Here is a 22,494-nt window from a genome sequence, read left to right as displayed (position 1 = left end):
AGGGATAATAATGTGATACACTTCACAATGTTGTTATGAAAAATAAATGAGATGGCATATGTAGTTCAGTTAGCACTGTGCTTGCCACATAGTAAACATTAATAGAAACCAAAAATAAACATAATTATCATAGTATCATTATGAGGAGAGATTTAAGCTTAAAATGGGAAGGTTTCCTACATGACATTTAAGATCCCTTCTTACAACAAGAATCTACGTGTTTATATCCTCCACTGACGTTTCATTAGAATTAAGGCTATTCTCTGCCTGAAAAGTCATATACATATATATACACACACACATACATGCGCGTGCACGTGTATGTGCATTCGTGATCACGCAGATGTGTGCACGTATGCACGTGTATGTGCATGTCTGCTAAAGTATTAGCAAGCAGTCCAACAAACAGAACACGTATAAAAGATGTTTATAGCAGCCTGCATGTGGTACACGAGTACCAGAGGTTTGTGATTAATTCTGAACATATGAGGTCAGTAGCTCACAGGGCTTTTTCCCCACAGAAATGTGAATAATGAGGACGATCTGGAAACAAGTTTCCCCCTCAGCACAATCACCAACAAAGCAAAGGGATGGAGAATCAGTTTACTTACATGCCCTATCTTCTCTCAGTTTAATGATTAGAAGGTAAAGTGAAATCAAATTATTTCAACTTTTTCAAATTATTTCCACTTTTAGAAGACTTCCATTTTGCAAGCAGAATGCAGTTGACTGAGGTTAAATTCTTCCATGGCAGCTTTAAACTATTTCTTAGGGCTTTTACTACTCTTCTGGAGGCTCAACCATTTAAGACCATTATCTAGAATTAAACGACAGCTTCAATTAAAATATCTAAACAACAAGTATTGTTCCAGTTTTCTATCTTGTGTCCCAGGATTACAAGGCTCAGGGTGGTATAACTGGAAAAATTAAGATTCAGGTCCCATACTTGAGGAGCTGCCAACAAGCTAAATATTAATAATTTTAATAATTTACAAACATATAGCACTCAAGCATTTTCAAAGAACTTCGAACATATTATCTCACTTGATCTTTATCACAGAAGATAGGTGAGTCTTATATTTTTATCTTCATTTGGAAGATGAGGGAAAACTTAGAGTTCAGAGACGGTAAACCCAAGATCCCATGGCTAATAAACGACAGAGCCAGATTTGGAACCCAAGTGTTTGTCTCAGAAGCTAGGACCCTATTGCCCAATACTACTTTCAAAAGAGGCTTATTTATTTTAAGGCTATTTTATGAGCTACAGAGCTCATAAAATAGCTCTGTAGTTAGAGAATGGTATTCAATAAATATTTATTGATGACCTAAGTTTACTGTAATTCAGGACAATATTTTCATGATTAGTTTTACATTTTAATCAAATTTGAATAAACAGTTTTTAACTTAGCTGAAAAAAGATTAAATAGATATATTTTATACCACCCTATATACAGTACCTAAGTCTACAAATACTATGTTGGTCATTATCCACTGAAACTGGAGTGGATAAATACATCCTTCTGCAAATATGGCACTGTGCACCACTCTTCAATTTCCTGTTTTGTGAAAAGATGACCGTGACCTGAGTAAAACCTCAGGAATGATATTAGATCACTTATCTTTGTCACTCTGGATATCAACAAATTAAAGTAGGCAAGTCCATAAATCATCACACAGGCACACATACACACACCCAACCCCACCCTTTGCTACAGTACTGCAACAAAACAAGAAAACAGCCTTCCTTTGTCATTTTTCACCAGTGAAAGTCTTCATCAGACATTTTGCCAAGAACACTGTCTTGTAGTACCTGATGTGAACTACAGGAGGTTTCCTAGAGGTCAAAGTGTGTTTTATAATATCAAGAAACTGAAAATGGCCCTCAGCCACGTGCCTATCACGTAGTAGGTACTCAAATACGGTAAGTCATGAACACACACTCCTCTTCTGAATAAAAGATTACAGAAATATCCTCTGCCATGATTTGACTCCCTTAAAATCAAATTCTTAAAAAAATATATGGGAAATATTGCATATTTATAAATAGGTCAGTCATGTGGTTAACAAGACAAATATTTCCCTCTATATATATACCTATTAAAATGGCACTCACAAGTCAAAAGAAAACTACTTCTTCATACTTTGAGGTTTTCCTCATTATTTGCTGGCCAATACTGATTACCTATCATTTACTTATGGAGATATAGAATGTCATATGAGTATTTTTTACCACTTTTATTCACAACAAGGTTCATTTCTCGAGTTAGTTCTAAGTAAGACTATCACTGGCGTGCAATTCCTATCAAATGCATCAACACCCTTGGGATCTCCATATTTTGCCACTTTCAGGCTTCCTGACCTGGCCTGCCTAGGCTAGGTCTATCAATTTACCCTTATTGTATGAAGCCTGAAAATGGGCCCCAAAGCCTCTTGTTTTTTTACTTAAAAACAAGGCTAATAAGCATAGGCTCTACAGGGCCTCAACATTCATTGGTTGCAATTCATTTTTTTATAACTGGTGCATTGGAGACATGACATTGTGGTCACTGAACACTCTCTGCTATCATAAAGAGTTCCTATGGGGATTCCACAGACTCACTTTTGGCACATGAGGATTGAATTCCACAGCTCTATGAATGGCCTCTACTGCATTCATCTCTGCTGTGCTCAGCCCCCGCCGAGATGCAGCCTCGGGAGAGAATCTGAAAAGCAGAAAGACAAACACCATCCAGTTGGGACCACTGCTTGGGCATTAACCTGGAAAGGCATCTACACATCAAGGGCCCAGAAAACCACAGCGAGCCAAAGGCATGAGCTCTCCAAACCTCCACTACACAGAACCTCTGAGTGACCCCTCAGACAGAGGCCAACAAAAACCCCAGCAGAAGCAGAAAGCGTGCTTGCATCTAATCGCGGCAGGAATTAAATTCAGCTGTGAAGTCTCTCTGTCTAAATAGCTAATCTAAGTTTTCTAGGAGGTACCTGCTTAGGTCAGGGGAGGGGGTAGGACTGACAAGGGCAGACAGTGTAGGAAAAAGAGAAAACTAGGTTACAGAAGAGCGCACTTGGTTAAAAACAGAACTGGGGAGAATTTTAAAGGAGGCTCCCAACCCAATGTCAGTGCTGCGATGGAGGGTTAAGTCTTGCAGCTTCAGCAGCAGGCAAGCCTGCTTGGGGCTGTTCCGGCAGGGGGAGTGTGCATGCCCAAACTGCGGGCGAGACACCTGCCCAAGTGAATGAAAAAAACCAGACCATGCAATCTCTTTCTCACCTCACACCCAGGGCTAACTCCAGAGCTGTGCTTGGCAGGCAGACACCACAGGGGAAGCTGTGACAACCCTGGCCCTGCCCTCCCAAGCTGGAGTCGCTGTGTAGGGAGAAAAGATGTTGCAGTAGGTACTGGCGATCTACAGGATAAAAAAGAATGAAAGAAAATTACTTCGGTCTTGAAGTGCACACACACTTAACAGCAAACCTGTCTGACACAGCAGAGGCTGTTTTCTTTTCCTGTTATCTGCTTTTCAGTGCTACCGAGGGAGTGTATCGGGAAGTGTAAGCGTTTATGAACTCAAAACCAGTTAAGCCATCTATTTCTTTCACCTGCCAGTCATCTTGGGGGTTTATGGAAATTCTTTGTACCATAGTCACCTGCCTGAACAAAACGGGCAAATGTCCCACTGTGACGGTGATTCAAGGTAAACGGATCCTGGGTGGGGAGTTAGTTTGGAATTGATCAGGTAAGGAAAGGGAGATGACCATCCCCTTTTGCCATATTAATATGTTTGTTATGACTACTACCCCGCCCTGGACTGCTGGAGGAAGAGGAATATGCAAAAAAATGAATCAAAGAAGGCATTTTGTATAAGTCCCAAGCAGGCCTTTTGGTATCTACTGTCTGGCAAAAATAAAAATAAAAGTCACCTCAGAGGCATGGAGTTTCATATAAATCCCTCTTTAGGAACCCACACACCATTACAATACCTGGCGATATACATTCCCTCCTTCTAGTAGTGAAAGAAAAGAAAATGCAGGTTTTGGGAAATGCATGCTCATAAGCAGGGGTCTCATAGACTAAGAAAAACTTGCAGAGAAAGCCCTCAGAGACAACACATCTCCTTCCGTCCAGACCAGCATCTGTACTGCACAGGCTACTATCCACTTACTTGTCAGAGACAGCTCTCGCTTTGAGCAAGGCTGCTGTGTAGCATATCGTTGCCGACTTTGGTAAGCTTATATCTGTTAGAGAGAAAAAAAGGAGGAACTGTTATAAGTCTGCACAAACAAAGAGCAATGATTTTTTAATACACTAGCATTTTAATCATGTAAGCCTAAAGAGCATAAATTAAGAATATTTTAACTGTTCCTTATGTAGCCAACTGGTAGGTGAAACTAAGGGTAATTCATACTTTTGTGAATAATTCAAATTTCAAATCCACCACACTGTTCAGCAATCATCTTTTATTTAAAATATGGATTTTTCATATGTTGAGTTTATTTAAGCAGAGAATAGCTATAAATACATAAATTTAAATATTACATGAATAGTCTTGATATCAAGAAAGGCAAACAGGACTTCTTTGTTAACTTATAAAATTTCTCAAGAGGCATATGAAATATTAAAGTGAAAAAAATATTACCTGGATTCTTTTTTAAATATAAGGTTTTTTAGTGATAAATAAATTTATTTAAAAATTATTCTTCAGTGGTCAGATTTAAACCAGATTTCATGAAATTTATATTTAGTTTTTTTGTTAAAATTGGAAAGAGAAATCTTTATGAGGATATATTATGAAATCTTTATAAAACTACACAATTTTTGTTCATTCAAACCCATGATAAAGCTCCTTTCATATGAAGCCTAATTTGTTGCCCAGAAAAACAGTTCCTTTCAGTTTGTATAGAAAATTTCAGATGGAGGGGTGGGAACGGGTACCAGATTCAGACAGAGTTTACAGGCAAATAAGAGCACAGAGTACAACTAAGAGGAGATAAGTGCAAAGAGGGTAGTCCCTCTGGGGGCAGGGGGTAGGACTTGTTTTTAAATTATGATCCTATTTCGCACCAGAACTGTCTTTCTTTAACACTCAGACTAGGTAAAAATATGCCGTTCCCAGGTGCTACAAAATTCACCCGAGGTTAGAAGAACTCTTAACACCTGGAACGCCCTCCAAGTTTCTTTCGGGCTGTTTTCAACTTTAGAAGAATTACATTACGGTAGGGATGAAAAGGAAAGTCCATAACTAGACAAAAGTCAACAGCAGAAGAAAATAATTTCATAAAAGAAAAACAACCTTTCATTCAATAATGAGTATTTACCACCAATTCCAGCATGAGGAATTTCTCTTTGAGGGAAATTTCAATGACACTGATAAAATACAAATAATCAGAGAAAATACCAACACAGAATTGAAAGGGAGAGAGGTCTTTGTAACCCTGATCTCATAAATTATATCCAAAGAAAATTTCAACACCATATGCATACTGTAAAATGGTGTGCTTATGACTAAGAAGGAAAAAAAATGTCAGACACTCATGGATTTGTCTTGTTGCTTCTCCAACATCTAAACATTTAACCACTTCCCAGTATGTGAAATCAATTCAGGAATCAATTATCTTGTTTGCTAGGGTCCATTTATTGATTGTTACTGGAAGATAATAAAAAAAGTTGCAGATAATACACATTCTACTTAAAAGTTCAGACCTTTTTTTTTTAAACTTCATTTAAAACTTTCATTTAAAAATTATCTAGGCCCTGCTTCCACCCTTCCTGGTGTGATCTGTGTTCCTTCTGTGACAATCTAGCACCTTTCTATGAAGTGGGAACAAAGGATTAGTCCTAGAAAGGAGTTGAAACTGAAAATAATGGTCAAAATTATTCGAAGGTGGCAGCACAGATGGAACCTCACGTGATAAACTAAAGAAAACCTGTTGTTAAGGATTTAGCTTCTCAATGAGAACGATCATGTTGTTTAGAAGGTTACCTAATCAAGCAAATGAACACATTCACCCAATTGGAAATGCAGAAAGAGATACGATTGATGTGTTCCAGCAGAATCTTAGAGATGCCTAATCAAAGGTGATCTTTAATCCCCTCACACCCATAGACAGGACATTCACAACTCTGCAACGTTACAACTACTATGGTACATTTTCCCCATTTAAAAAAATTTTACCCTTACTCCCTCATTGTATGTAAAGATACTGGTATATGTGCACAGTCATAATGCTTAAAAAAATAAAGAAAAAAATATTTTAATCAATATCAAATGGGAAAAGGAAGAAATATAAATACCCCATTCCCCACCAGTGGCAAGTTCATTCCACTTGTTATCTCTTTAGTATATTATTTTGCTCTCACTATTAAACAAAAATTAAAAACAGCAAACAATTCTTGCATAACTTATTTATATATTTTCAATATTTTTCTTTTAATTCTTTCAAAGCAATACATCTATTTGGTAATGGCAATTTGTCTCTAAGGAGGGATGAATCATTATAAAGAAACCGATCCTAAATTACCCTTCAGGTAAAGCATCTTGTTCAAATAAGGTTTTTGTGTCCAACACTTTTTTTTTTAATGTGGCAATATAAATCAAATGCTTTAACATTTTGCCTACCCAGCAATTCTACTTCTGAGACTTTATCCTAAGGGAAATCATCACAACTGTGCATGAAGATTTAGCTTTAAGGATGTTGATCACGACATTGTTTCTAATGGTAGAAAACTGGAAACGGCCCAAATGTCAATCATAGGAGAATGGCTAAGGTGCTGCACATCCACAGGGTGCAATTCGATGCAGTCGTTAAATCATGTGGTGGAAAGTGTTTTATGACCTGGGGAAATGTTGCATTGTTGTGTACCCATCAATAAGTAAAACAAGTTTACAAAAATTATGATTTCACATATTTTTAAAAAAGCATTTTTATGCACAGAGATAAAAAGGCTGGAACTATATATACCAAATATCAACAGTTTTTATTTCTGGGTGCTGGGATTATAGACAATTTTTTTCTATGTTTACCTGCATTTCCGAAGCTTCCTGCGACGTACACGTAATAAGTGAATTTTTAAAAGATAACAATGATGCTAAGTGGAAGAATTCTTTCTACAAATTGTCTGCAGCAAGTTCATGGGCAAATATGATACACTGGTGGAGCGAGACACAGACAGCATAAACAGACAAAGGCAGAACTTACACGAAGTGCCGTTAGCCCGCAGATGTAGAAAATTATTTATATACCTCCATGAAAGTTAGTGTATTCCTTTTGTGGTGTGCAGTTGTTAACCGTATTTTAATCTAATAAATGCCTAATATCTAAATCAGAGGCAGGACCTGCATGTTTTGGTTCACTTTTAAGAAAAAACCATATACATTACCTTTAGGAGAAAGCTGATTATTATGGGCTGCTTGCCCCATGAGCCTTTTTTCATTTCTTTAGGGAAAAAAAAAAAAGGCTGAGACTTGGTTGTTGTTGCCTATTATAATTATGAAACTTATTATTTTGAAATAATTATGGGGTCACAGGAAGTTGTGAATACAGTACACAGAGTTCTGGGAAGCTTCCTTCAGCGCCCCTCAAATGGTGACAACTCACATAACTGCATTATAACATAAAAAAACCAAGAAATTGACGTTGGTACAGTACTATTAAGTCAATTACAGACCTTATTCAGTTTTCACCATTTTTTACATGCATTCCTGTGTGTGTGGTTCTATGCAATTTTATCCCAAGGCTAGATTCATGTAACCACCACTACCATCAAAATACCCAACTTTTCCAAAGGAACTTTCTCACGCTACCCCTTTATTTGTACCCTCCCCACCCATACCTGTTCCCAGTGACCACTAATCTGTTCTCTATCTCCATAGACTTGTTTGCCTACTATGATTTTATGCTTTTGCCACCAGGGAAATGGATAAAATGGTAAGGGGAACAGGGTGACTAACCATACTGATGAAAATGGTAGTATCAGAAGTTTTAAGCAGGAAATAACAACAAATAAGCTGCTTTCCAATATTGCTTGTAATTTATTCAGAAATTTTATTTTGAGGAAGAAACTCAAAATCGTTCTAAGTCCAATTTTGTATGAGCAGACTCTAACTGTGCAGTGCTTTTCTGTCTTTTGAAAGTGGTGTGTAGCTACCATTATTGCCAGAAAGTCCCCTTAAGAATTAGAATCCAAGGAGGAAATGAAAGTAAATGAGACATCACACACTCATTGTAGAAACAAGGAATGCTGAATAAATGTTTCTCACTTCGGCAAAGCTGAATTGTTGGCGTTAGTTTAATTTTCCTTCCATTTCTTTCCATCTTGTGTTTCATACAGATCCTTTTATGAAAGAAGAACTTTCTCCAAGCATCTTAGGTGTACAAAATCAAATTGTTGTGAAAGTCTTTCCTTAAAATCTACAATCTTGAATTTCATACAACTGGAATCATAGCATGTGTACTTTTGTGTCTGGGTTCTCTCTCTCCAAATGATGTTTCTGAGGTTCATCCATGTTGTAGCATGTATCAGTACTTCCTTCCTTTTTATTGCCGAGCCGTATTTCATTGTGTGGATATACAATATGTTTATTCTCCTGCTAACGGCTATTTGGATTGTTCTCCAGTTTGGGACTACTATGAAGAAAACTGTTGTGACTATTCTTGTGTACTTTTTGGTTTTAAAAAAACCCTCATTTTTTCTTGGATATGTAACTGGAAATGGAATTGAGTCAGAAGGTAGATGAATGTTTAAACTGGTAGACAGTGCTCCATAGTGGTTGTATGAAGTTTGCAAAGCTAATATATGGCGAGAGAGGTCAGAAAAAGGGTGACTTCTGGGTTAGAGGGGCAATTTTCTGAGATGATGGAAAGTTCTATGATTCTGGGCGGTGATCACAGAGGTATATACATAGGTGAAAAGTCATCCCAGTCTACATTTAAGATTTGTGCATGTTACAATATGTAATTTATACCACAATAAAAAAGATGAAAAAAAAAAGCCAAACCTACAATCCTGTGTCACCTGAAGCTGCCTTCTCTTACTTGCCTTTCATCATTCTGGCCCCTCCATTCTCTCTATGCATCCTTATCTAAAAATTACTTCCTAGTTTAATAAACAGAATCTGATTATGTTTCAGGTTGGTCTTTCAAATACTAAGATGGTTAAATTATCTCCTCTAAGCCTAATCTTTTCCAGAATAAATACTTCTAGCCCCTCAACTGACACAGTCTTCAGAGCTTCTCACTTATTTTTGTTACGGAGCCATGGGTGATTTCAAAATATGAGAATTAGAAGTGGAAATAATCATCTGAATCCCTGAAACCTGACAGTAGCTCAGGGGAAACGTGCAGTCTGAGCAGCCCTGGCCACGAGCATTCTCTGAGTACTAGTTGGGCTGGCCCTGAAGCTGAGCACCTGGAGCGGTTTGTTCCTACGGTCGTGTGGTCAACAAACCCCTCTGATTCTATTCAAACAATTTCAGCCAAAGCCAGGTCTTTTCTCTTTTACTTCAGCCATGAGAATTTTTGAACCTATGAGCAGGATTTCACATTTGACTCCATTAAATTTTAAATCTTAAAATAAAATCTAGGACTTCTCTGGTGGCACAGTGGTTAAGAATCCACCTGCCAATGCAGGGGACACGACCCCTGGTCCGGGAAGATCCCACATGCCGCGGAGCAACTAAGCCTGTGCACCACAACTACTGAGCCTGCGCTCTAGAGCCTGCAAGCCACAACTACTGAGCCTGCGCTCTAGAGCCTGCAAGCCACAGCTACTGAGCCTGCACTCTAGAGCCTGCAAGCCGCAACTACTGAGCCCACGTGCCACAACTACTGAAGCCCGTGCGCCTAGAGCCCGTGCTCCGCAACAACAGAAGCCACTGCATGCTGCAACTACAGAAAGCCCGCACCACGTGCAGCAACAAAGACCCAATGCAGCCAAAAATAAAATAAATAAATTTATAAAAAAATAAAATCTAAACCATTAAATATTAATGGTTTCAGCATATTAGTCCAGGCTATTAGTCATTGTTGTGACTCAACCTACCACTCACAGCTTTGCTCCATATACCTCGTAAGTACATCTTCCTCCCCATATGATTATTATCATCATCAAAATTACTGCTGACATTTATCAAGGGCTTATTAAGGGCTTATCAAGGGCTTATTAAGTGCCAGGCACTTACACACATTAATCCTCAGAGCAACCCTATGAGATAGGACCTACTGCTAGCCCTGTTTTATAGATGGGGAAAGTGAGGCATAGAACAGTTAAGAAACATGCCAACATCCCACACACTTAGAACAAATAATGAGCTTCCCCCAGAACACACGCTTTTTAATTGTGCTATGCTATTGACAAGGTCTGATTTAAAAACATACTGACCATAGCAATACCAAGGAGAGAATCCAAAAATGGTATTCTAGAGATCACCCTAAATTTGCAACAGTCTGCAATGATCTATGTGCAACCATTTATTAATAGTTATGATAGGTATTATACCATTAAATTATACCATTTATTAATGGTGTAATAGGTATCATGACCACATTGCTCCACGTTACCTAAAAAGACAGCATTAAAAACATTATCAAAATTCACTTTGTTATAAGGCAGAAACTAACACACCATTGTAAAGCAATTATACTCCAATAAAGATGTTAAAAAAAATCATCAAATGTTTTATTTAAATAAAGATACAAATACTTCCATGGCATTTCTCTAATTCAGAAATATAAAGAAAAATGGCCTTAATAAGAAACATTTAAATATTATTGTATAGACTACAAATATTTTCACATGTACTGTCTCATCTGTTTTTTATGTCACACAACTTCCTCAGTAAGTCCATGCTGGATCTTCAATCACCTCTTTCCTAAGTGTTCATAAACCACATATTTCTCTCCTCTAGAATTTTGCTGGGATTGATTTATTTGTTGAAATTCTTAAAAAAAAAGAATCAAAAGTATTGAGGGGAAATAGAAAATAGGAGTGAATAGTTGTATATTTTTATTGACTTATTAACACATTACTTTCTTATCCAGATAGTAGTACTACAAGATAAATCAAAGAATTGGACAACAGCACATGACTGTGTAGGTCAGCCCTCAAAAATCTTTCATTTTACAGATAAAAAATACAGGCCCAGGGAAGCTAAATGATATACTTAAGAGCTGCCTAACTAATTAGTGACAGAGATGGTCTTGCAATAGCGTGTCTCTGTCAGCATCCCATACTGCCAATGCGGTACTTGCTTCTATTTTCCTTATCATCTTTCTCTTATACTTTATCATCTTCCTTGGAAAATGGCTTCACAATTAAAGTCTTGAGACTTTTGCCTCCTCTGAACTTCAGCCGCCCAGAACACCTGCTGACAGGTTTCTACCTCACTTGTATATACTTATTTAGCTATTTGTCATTCTGCTATTTTCATAAACTTTAATCATTTGTGTTTAATTTTACATTTTTTTCCCAGTGGGAATAACTATAACCTCATCTTTTAGAATCTCTCATCCTTCTTGAACCAATTTCCACTTTAAAAATCTCTGTATCTCCTATGCCACATAGTGTCCGCACAAAGTATTTATTGAATCTCCATTTATGGGTTTATATTTATTTTCGTTTGAATTAAAAAAAGGGTGTGACTTCTCGTTGTTGTTATTATAAGCTATACGATAACATGCTCTCCTTTAAGGTGCTTCCTTTTTGGTAAGAATTAAATCCAAGGTATTAACTATTCTCAGGCTTTGTCGACTTTGGTTGTAATTAAAGTGTAAGACAAGACCTTGTCAGAAGCTTTGCTTTTAGCAAATGAGACTCGTAGACTGACAGGTGCAGGCCTTCACATCGCCTGCTCCAAACTCACAACCTCTAAAGACTAGGTGGACCTTCCACCTGTTCCCCACATTCCACTTTTTTTTCCCTCCTCATGTCGTTGTTATGACTCAGCAGAAGTAGGCAGGTGTTGGTGGGTTACATGAATCCTGGCAGGCTCTTGATAACGTCTTAGTTACATGGCCCCGAAAGACAGATTATCTAAGGCTTATACTGGGCCTACATAGTTAAGAAAGAGATCCCCAGAGAGCAAATGAAATGAAGTAGTTATAGTTTAAAATAGAAAGTTTTGATCACCCAGGAAATAAAAAAAAGTTTCTGCACTGGGATTCCCATATGTTGTTTAAAGAAGAAAAGCCAAACTCTAAAAACTCTTTTATACTTGTTGGTTGGAAAACCCTGCTTATGTTTCCCTGAAGGATAGAATTCTGTTTCTTCGCAGAGTCTGAAATCACTTCCCCAGTCCTCTCCAGCGGCATTCTACTCCTTCACATCTTAGGGCTTTCCCAGCGTTCATCTCTCAACCACCTCAAGTCAACAAAGGGCAGAGTGTGAATCCACTGTGCCACTCCCTTCACTCTGGGGGCAGGCTGAAGCCCCTCCTCTGCTGACATTGCTTCCAAGTCTCTCCATGGTCTCCAGAACAAAATCCAAACTAGACCCAAAGCTCTTTGAGGCCTGGCCCCTGCTTAACTCACCCAGTGCAAGTTCAGCCCTTTGCTACAGCCTCTGTCTTCCCTCTGCTCTGTGGGAAACAGAGTTCTCCTCACAAGCTGTGTCAAAACTGCCCTGAACCTCTGGACATATTCTCTTTGCCTCCAGCACCTGCGCTGTCTGGCTCAGCACAGATCCCACCTCCACTGGAGTGGCTTCCCTCATTACCCTGGATGAGGTGTCCCTTCCATCTTGGGTTAAACTCTAACAGTCTTTACACTTTACAGCGATTGTCCATTCTCTTATTTCCCTCTCCTACTTACGTGGTGTGCTTTAGGGGTAAAAGCTGTGTTTCTTCATCACTTTGTACCCACAACACAAAGCAATGTTTGAAACATAGTTGGTGGTCACTGTTTGCTGAATAAAATCCTAAGTTAATGTACTAACATATCAAATCACTTGATATTACCTTCCTTCAACATGCAAACATTTACTTCTAATTTAGCTTCTGGGAGCCAAAAGTGGGTGCTTCAAGAGGGAGTCATAAACTTGTTATTTCTCAACACGTATTCTTCCTTTATCTTTGCTTACAGCATTCCGGCAGAAGGCATGACATTGGACTGTGCTCTAAATCTAGATGTCTATTTGAAAAGGCAGTGGAATGAAAAAGTGGGGCAGGAAGAACGCAAGAGTAAAAGCTGAAACAAGGTTGAAGAAAAGTAGAATTTTTATCCAGAAACAAGGAAGGCAAACCACACATCTTCTGGCTCCCAAGGACCCTTTACGAGAATGATGCTGCTGGAAAAAAAAAAAAAGTCATCTCAGGGAGGATGACTGTTAAGTTTTCAAAAGTCATAAATGGCTCATAAGATCAAACCTGCAATTCAATGAAATAATCTTAGGACAAATTTATGTAATTATGAGTAAAACTGTCAATTTGATGTGTCTCAGAAAACCCATGGGGCAAAACTTTAGATAGGACAGAATTTTTCCAGTGATAATCTTTTCGCCTTATTTCCTTTTGTTCATCTGCAATAATAATAACAATCAAGATGTAATTTTAAAAGGACCATTACTTTCCCGGTGCATGAGATTAGTCAACTGAGGGTCAATTTTACATCTCTACTTCTAAAAGAATGTTTTCAAGGGTGGCAACCAGCAGATAAGTCGCAAAGCACCTCACAAGTAAGGACACTATGTCATAGTGCATCTCCATCTAACAAGTTGTTCGTTCACCATAGATGCTCTGAACACCTACTGTAGTACATAAGTGTCCAAGAAGAAGAGGACACAGGGCTTGCTCTCAAAGAGTTTCTTTCTCTGTACTTCCCACAGCATGTTTCAAACGGATTCACTGAGCACGGATTCATCCCACCTCGACTCACCATGGGTTGTTTTTTGTTTTTAACATCTTTCTTCAATAGACTGAAAGCTTCTTGGCGACACAGAGTAAATCATATTCATCTCTGAATGTGGAAGCACCTAAAAGTTAGTATTTTCAACATAAAGGTTTGATAGATCCTTGCTGAATTAATTTGAAAAAATTAACCTAATTACTCTTACAACCATTTAAGATTACATAGTATCAAGCATCACTTTTCTTGGTTGCCCAGCAAATTGATATACTTGAAGTTTGTGTAGCCTTGACAGACGCTTTTAGAGCCACGAACTGACTAACCAAACAAACAAAATTGAAAAACAAACGAATGAAAACGCAGCCCACTTCTCCTTCCTGTTTGTGGACTGTAATGTCTTATTACTGTACCATTATGTGATGCTGTCCTCCATGTGACTGTCTTCAATAAAATTTCTCACTTTACTCCTGTTCATGATATGATGCAATGAAAACAACAGGTATGTAAAATTCTGTCCTTAGATTTTTTGGGGGGGGGGGTTCCAGACAGTATGAAGTCTTTTTGTCCCACCTTCAAAAAGCCAATCTAAGGTCCCCTTTCAACCAAAGGTGAAAACTTCACTGAAGAAATAAAAAGGACTGATATACTAGAACCTCAAAATGATGCGCCACCTGGGATGGGGAAATACTACATGATCTTGGTAACCTGGAGGAGGGGGAGAGGCAGGCAACACGGATTCAACTATCATGCTACAAAGCCAAACAACAGATCTTATTTGCAACTTTCGAATTGGATTACCCCAAAAGGTCTGTGTCAGGAGGCCCTTCTGTGGCTGGTGCCCTGGAGCCAAATACGGCAGCTTATGGGATGGTGATGGCCAGCTAAGGAGGGATGTTACCTTGGTAAATTATGATAACTGGGCAGTAAGGATTACTAAAGCCAGCATAAATTTAGAGGGTTTGTTCATGTGCCAACTCTGCGAATTACAGATGTATGCATTCATAAAATGTCTTCCAACATCAGAGACTGTAGAAGTTTTTCACGCACACAGTCTTCACTGAAATAGCATCTGTTATCAGAACTCCCGCTCATTGCATGTATAGTACATACATACACTTTGTAACCTCAAAGGCCTAGTCCTCTTGACAGATCTCTTCGTTTCCAAGTCAGCAGGGCACCCGCTGCAAAGCTATACAGGGCCATCACTTCTCAGTCGCTCGTGCTTACCAGCCTGAAGCTATAGCCCATGGTGTCAGTGCTGATAATTATTTTCTTCTTTGAAGCAGCAACGGGATTAGCTGCCTATCTTTTACACAAGGATTCTCTTCAGCATTTGCCGGGTATCCTTGATCTTTTCCATAAGAGCCAGGCCAGGGAAGGGAGCTGGACTAGGCTTCGAGTCTGTCACTAGGGACTGATAGCACTTCAAACCCTCTTTCTTGAATGCAGCCTCCTTTTGTAGTGGATATGTCTCAGAAGCTGCCTGTGCCTACGGCATCAGAACTCACATCGATACATACACTTGACCGAAAAGCACCATTTTGGAGGTCTGGACAGCCTGACGCTGACTGCTTCAATACAGACTTTTTTTTTAATATTTATTTATTTAATTTGGTTGTGCCAGGTCTTAGTTGTGGCTCGAGGGCTCCTTAGTTGTGGCAATGTGAACGCTTAGTTGTGGCATGCATGCGGGATCTAGTTCCCTGACCAGGGATCGAACCCGGGCCCCCTGCACTGGGAGCGTGGAGTCTTAACCACTGCTCCACCAGGGAAGTCTCGTCAATAGAGATTTTATTCACCGGTCCTTCTGGCATCTCAAATCCCTCTTATTCCACAAACATAAATGGAAAACAGCCTAATGAAAAGACAGGGTATCCAGTGACCATTTCAGGGGAATGGAGATGATAGTTGAGTAACTTGTACTAGTTATAAGGCCCTGGGCAATGAACAAAGTGTACAAAATTTTTACTCATAACTACATGCTGACTCTGCAAACCAATGAGTAGCAAAAAGCTTATTCTCTGAATAGTCTCAACATAGAGTGATTCCCTCATGCTTTCTTTAGAATTTCTGTTTTCAATCTACTGAGATGAAAGTATTTCCCCCAATGTTACAAACATGTCTTGTTCTTGAAAGTATACCCTTTGCACATTGCCAGATGGTAGATAATAATGCTAATTTAGGATGGGCTTGACGCCACCAGTAAAAATGGTCTTGATACAGTTGTTGCATTTATATAGTATTCGTGACTATAAAAAAGACCAGCTGTCCCTCACAGGGAAGTTCCTGCCCCCAAATTTAGGGCAATCACTAAATGACCTAATGGAGTAAATATCGAAAAGAGCTTGGATTTGTATTTCTACTGGTACAAATTGCCCCAAGGCTGAAACAATTTGTCTTTTGATCAGGAGTGAAAATGTTGGGCATTTTTCATTTTTCAGCTTTCCAAATGTTAGAGTTGTTTATAGATAAAACTAAGCATTTCCATTCTTACCAAATACCTACACATATGTCCTATGAGATCTAAAATTAATTTTAATAACAGGCCATAACACTTTTGGCGGGGGCAAAAGACTGGGCTTTTATGCTCTCGTTTTAACTGACATTTTATGTGTGGTTTTCCATTTGAACAAAATGGATTGAGAACAGAGGTGAAGTTCAGGAGTGGTCACCTTAGCGCTTTAGAATGGTTAATAGTTACTGAATTCTTACTGTATGGCTCACACTGTTCTAAACGTTTACCATGGATTAACCGCTTTAATCCTCACAACAAATTCCCGGCTGCGTGATCCTGGGCAAGTTACTTAGGCTTTCTAAGCCTCGATTCCATTTCCAGAGAAAGAAATGGAAGCTTAGAAGGTTAAGTGATTTGCTGAAGTTCACTCAGCCGGTGAAAGGCAGAGCTGGGACTTGATCTCAGCAGGTCTTCCCCACCAACAGGACTGCCTTTGGCACCCTCAGGGATCACTAACTAGAGACAGAACTAGACACTCCCAAAGGAAATGCTCACAAAATTAGCACTCACATTCCTCTTCACTTGCTCTGTGAGATTCTTCTAAAATTGAAATGGGCAAATGATAATGAATAAGAAACGCATGAATTCTTTTCCCCATTCCCACCCTAATCTTTGAGACTTAAGCTTTCAACCTAGGTGGCCCATAAACTTCTTTGAAAGGCAATCCAAAGCTTGCAACAACTTTCTCAATGGCTTTGAAAAGAAGGCTCCGATGACTTAATGATCTTAAAAAACATTTCTGTCTTTATAGCTAATGTGTGACTGAAAAAAAGAGATAAATCTCCAATTAAATGGACACCATACATCAAATCCCCTTTGTGACTAAAGAAATCAGGTACACGTTGAAGATGGAAAGACATATTTTGAAGATGGTTTCAGAAAGATAAGCAAATATAGATATGCCCAGTTCTTAAGGAACGATTTTAAAAGAATCTTAAAAGACAATGTGGCATTACTGAAATTCTGCACCACGGCTCCAGCCCGCCTAATTCATGCCTTTGTAAGAGGAGTCAGAGAGGGAGTGAAAGTCACTTCAGCAAGGCTTACGTTTATGAAAAACACATGGGCTTTTAAAGCCAGCTAAACCTGAATTTGCATCTCAGTTCTACAGTTTTCAAGGAATGTGGTCTTGAAAGTTACTTAAATTCACAAGCCTCAGTTTCTGCATCTGCTAAAATGGAATAACTACCTCCTTGCAAAGACACTGTAAGGGTTATGGGTAATGTGTGCAATGTGCTTGGCTGGTAGGTTCTCAACAAACTGTAGCTGATAATAACAACAAGAACAGTGTTAATAAAAACAATAAAAAATTCTGCCAACAGCAGAGACCAGTGGAAGTATGATGATGGTTAAGAGCACGGGCCAGGGGTCAGACCACCTCAGCTTTTATCCTGGCTTTCCTTTCCTCATAGAATTCACATCTTATTGAAAAAAGACTGTTCTCAGTTTATCTCTGCTCTCATAACATAACATCTCCAGGGCTTTACTTGACATCTTAGGCTCTTCACTTCAGCAAATTACTTAACTCTTCTCTGTACCAGTAACCACAGCTGTAAAATGGGGCTAATAATAGTATCTGCCTCATATGTTTGTGGTGAGAATAAATGAGTCCATCCACATAGAGCTTAGAACCACGTCTGACCCTGACACATTATAAGAACTCAGTGCTAGCTGTTTTTTTAGTTGTTGTGTGAAGGACACTCCAAAACCAACACCAACCACCTGGATAAAAACTGCCCACCCATAATGTTGTTTAACAAATTGAAACTAGAAGAGCATGAAAACTCCTGAGGCTGGCAAGACAGCATTTCAGACTAATGGCTAGAATAATATAAGATCAGAAGTTATCTCAAGGGAAAAAATCAAAATGAGACTGCAGTTTACAAGGAGGTGTGATCAGTTAACTGGTAATCCTACTAAGACTCCAGGGTTGCCAGAGGGCTTCACTGTAAAAGGACTTTGTAAATGTCACTTTTGAAAGTCAAAGCAAATAAAAAAGTGGAGAAGAATAAGAATGAGGCAAAGGGAACACAGGTTGCCTTCCTCCTTTCCTCAGGACATGTTGTGTTCTTTCCCCCATGCTTTACCGTATTTCTAAATCCTTTTTGCAAAGGTCAGAAAAGCAGCACTAATCCCATTGTGTCACTTCCCAACATACTACTTAAAAACATTCAGCTACCTAGCAAACGTAATAGAGAAGGATGGCTGTACCCATAACACATCCAAGAAACAGCTACCAAACCAGAACATTCCAATTTGCAAAGATAACATATAATCCTGCTGCTTTGGGCGTGGCTCGATGGCGAGGGATGGTGAGGCTGGGATTCCAAGTGCTGTCTCCAGCATCTCATGGATTAGGATGATGACATCTGAACCAGGGTGAAGAACAGGGCACCCCCATTGCTGTCTGTACTCCAAGCCCTCTGAAGCACCCACTTTCTAACACAGGGGCAGAAAGAGGGACAAGAACTGGGTCAAGGTCCTTTGGGTCTCCAGAAAAAGCATCAGGGATGAACTTGAAAGAGCCCATTTTACGGTACGGGGTGAGGAAGAAGAGGCATGTGTTTAATAGTCTTGTGTGGTTGCAGCTCCAACAGTAACTTCAGCAGCCACCTCATCATAGTTCTACTGTAAATGACACTGGCCCGAGCCAAGTCTGTACCAAAACACCCTCCAGAATTCAGCTGGGGTTAGGTCATCTGCAGTCTATTGACAACTGCTGAACTTAAAACCCCTAACGAGGCATCTCAGCAACAGTATGTGTCCTGCCACTAATGAGGCTCTTTTTCCATGAATAATGAATAAGAACATCATCTCTGTTGCCAGGTACAAACATAAACAAAGCTCAACACAAGGGCCTTGGTATGGTGAGTTTGTCCATTTGCAACCAAGGAATTTTGCAAAGTGAGAGCCAAGTTTTAGTGGAGGGTGGGACAAGCTCTTGTAACGAATAATGTGGACATATGTTATCAGAATCTAATAAATCAGCTTTTGGTTGTTGTGGAACAGAGGCTGTGCAAAGGGATAGAGAGAGACAACAGAAAGCTCCAAATGAGTTCATTTCTTTATTTTACACTCAGTCTCGTAACACAAAGCTGATGATTTCTGTAATGAGCCAAAATCTTCATGAAAGGAGCCTTAGGAGATCTGAGATCCCAAAGGCTCTGTCGGTTAAATCTTTTCTTAAGCCTTGATGTATCAGGCTGAGGGCAGGTCGGCGCTGGGGATGAGAACACTGGAACCTTGCCATGACACTGATGGCTACGGGGCGGCATGTGGAAAAGTGCATGGCCACTTGAACCCATGTGCTGGGTTCTGCTGGTACTAAAAGGCCTGTAATGTACGAGCATTTTGCCTCTAAGGTAGTTTCCTGGCTTAGACTCCCAAGGTCATCCCAACAGAGATTCCACATATAAACAGAGAACAAAAGTGAGCTGACATGAAGGCCAAACAGTCTTTATTTTGTTTACTATAAAGTGTGCCACAAATACTTTTGTCTCTTTCTAAAATCAGTTCCATATTAGGTAGCGTATATCTTGTTACACAGGGTGCTCATGTTTGCACAGGCCAAGTGATGCCATCACTGGCTGACGGGTTTTAGTTTCCATCAGTTTGAGCAAGAATTAACAATAAAATAAAACAAAAACAGTCTCATGATGCCTCAGTTCCTCCAACTGCGGGGGGTAACAACTCTAACCTATTTCAGAGATTCCTTATGAAGAACTGTAGGTCAAAAATAAGACTCAAATAGTATAGTTTGCCCTATATGTTTGATGACTATTTTGACCTGAAGAATTATTTTTTTATTTTTATAAATTAATTATATTTATTTATTATTTTTGGCTGTGTTGGGTCTTCGCTGCTGTGCGCGTGCTTTCTCTAGTTGAGGCGAGCAGGGGCTACTCTTTGTTGCGGTGTGCAGACTTCTCGTTGCCGTGGCTTCTCTTGTTGTGGAGCACGGGCTCTAGGCGCGTGGGCTTCAGTAGTTGTGGCTCGCAGTCTTTAGAGCACAGGCTCAGTAGTTGTGGCGCACGGGCTTAGTGACTCCGCGGCATGTGGGATCTTCCCGGACCAGGGCTCAAACCTGTGTCCCCTGCATTGGCAGGTGGATTCTTAACCACTGCGCCACCACGGAAGTCCCCCTGAATAATTCTTTAAATGCACTAAAGATGCTTACTTAAGAAAAAATATTTTATAAAGTAAACAATGATCATAAGTAATCACTCCCTAATATCCATTTTTATAAGCAAATATATTTATTTTGGGGAGACAGTTAATGAAAGATGGCAGAAGAGTATGAAATTCTGCAGAGATTCCAGAAGCTAAGTCATGGCAGGTAATTATGTAGAAAATTTTTGTACAATTGATCAAATAGTAAATTCACAGACAATGGCAATATGAGCAGAAGAGTTTTCAAATATCTAGGAGATGTCAGCTTATTTTTCTGGTTTATTAAGAAGAGGCAAAATGTTATTCTGTGCTCATGGGTGACCGCAAAGCCTCTCATATGAAGAAATGGTAATGAGGAGAAGACCTGGGATGAAAGGGCCATGATCTTATCTTCAAATATTACTGAACTGTCACAAGGTTTGTAGCAAGAGCTACCAGCTGTTCTATTGCTTTGAAGGATCAACATAACCAACAGGTAGTGGTCACAGTCAGCCGATGAGGGGTCACAGCAGGAGCTCAAACAGTCAGTGCTGCTCCAACAAGGTACATGCTACCTGCAGAGGTTCTGAGTGATTCCTGACCACGCAAATCAGGTGGAAATTCTCTAAGAGGATAGTCATCAAAGTGCTGTGCTATAAAAATGATCCTTCTGATCTAATCATTGAAATACATCAAGAAGAGAGGAATACTCAAGTAGATAAAAGTACCCAAGGACTTACCATCATACTTTGCTAAGACCGCCTGAACATCAGCATATGCTTGTAGTTCCAGAAGGGCTTCTAAAAGGTTTTCATGGATGTTGAACATGCTCAGGAGAGGGAACTCCTTCATTAACTAGGAAAGAAGAAACCAAGGAATAATTAATATATGTTTCTTGTCTTTTTAAAGTATAACTAATACTGAGTTATATTTATACCCTATATATAAAAGTATAATGTAATTTTTAGAAGTACACTTAATACTGAATGATAAGCATTCATATCAATTATTATGTTGTAAAGCAATAAATGCTTACATTTTTTCCTGCTATTTTGGAAAAATGGCAACTTTGAATTTGTGAGAAAGTAAGGTGGGAGAAATTCCAAAAGTGAGGAGTTTTTATGAACACTGAGGAACATGCTTAGAGGTAGTACTGAATAATGTTAAAATGCCTTAAAGGTCAAATCAAGTGAAGGTTGAAAACTATCTCATAGGTGTTAACAGTTAGCAGTTTGGGATGGAAGCCAGAGGATAGAAGAAGAAACAAAAGGCACTACTCTTCTGAGCAGCCTGGTGACCAAGTTAAGGAGAAAAAGTAGGAAAATAACTAGAAGGTGATATGTGTTGAGAAAATTTGTAGGTAGTGAGACAGGGAATGTTAGTAAAAGAAGAGGATGTTCAGGAGTTCCTGCCTGGTGGTCTCAATAAAACAGAAGTCAAGATTATTTTCTGAGACTGAGGGAACAGGTGGCAGGGAGGAAATAGGAAGACAGCGGACAAAGTGTAGAACAATCAAGGATTGCAGAGGCCGTCTTGGGGCCCTAACAGACCATGAATTTGCAGAGGTTATAATTGGCACTGTTGTCAAGTTTCAGCTAACAGTGCTCAGCAGCCCAGGTACAGTGGCAAAGATGTCAAATGATGAGGCTGAGCCTGGGAAGACTGAATTAGATTCAATTTCAATGAGAAGTCAGGAAGAGAACTGGCTAGAATGGTGAAAGAATGATTAAAGGAACGGCCTCTGGTTCTCGACAGCATGGGGAGGAAGAGAGGTCCAAAGAGAGTTAAAAGATATGATAATGAATTTCACTGGAAAACAAAGAGAAAGAAGACAGGACCAAGAATTTCAGAGTAAAATCTTATCTTCAAGAAAAATAAATCTCACCTTAAGAAAAAGATAACCAGGGTCTTTATAAAGCAAAGACACATACACACACGCACACACATGCCTATTTATATATATGTGTGTGTGTATGTATGTATTGACGTATACG

At 39.2% G+C, this 22,494-nt stretch overlaps 1 protein-coding gene across 2 annotated transcripts in view; it reads right to left on the bottom strand.

The window, feature by feature from the left end:
* ST7 (suppression of tumorigenicity 7) overlaps nt 1-22,494 on the bottom strand; it is a 254,785-nt gene that overhangs the window by 33,562 nt on the left and 198,729 nt on the right. For both annotated transcript variants that reach the window (XM_082845894.1, XM_082845893.1), the window contains 3 exons: nt 21,241-21,355; nt 4,164-4,236; nt 2,600-2,702 (listed from right to left, as the gene is read on the bottom strand). In XM_082845894.1, the coding sequence (XP_082702020.1) occupies nt 2,600-2,702; nt 4,164-4,236; nt 21,241-21,355 (291 nt within the window). The remainder of the gene's footprint in view (nt 1-2,599; nt 2,703-4,163; nt 4,237-21,240; nt 21,356-22,494) is intronic.

This window comes from Leucopleurus acutus, assembly GCF_964270905.1.
Source record: "Leucopleurus acutus genome assembly, chromosome: 9".
Classification (NCBI taxonomy): Eukaryota; Metazoa; Chordata; class Mammalia; order Artiodactyla; family Delphinidae; genus Leucopleurus; species Leucopleurus acutus.
Note: the sequence above shows the minus strand (reverse complement) of the source record. Positions and strands in the feature narration are given on the sequence as shown.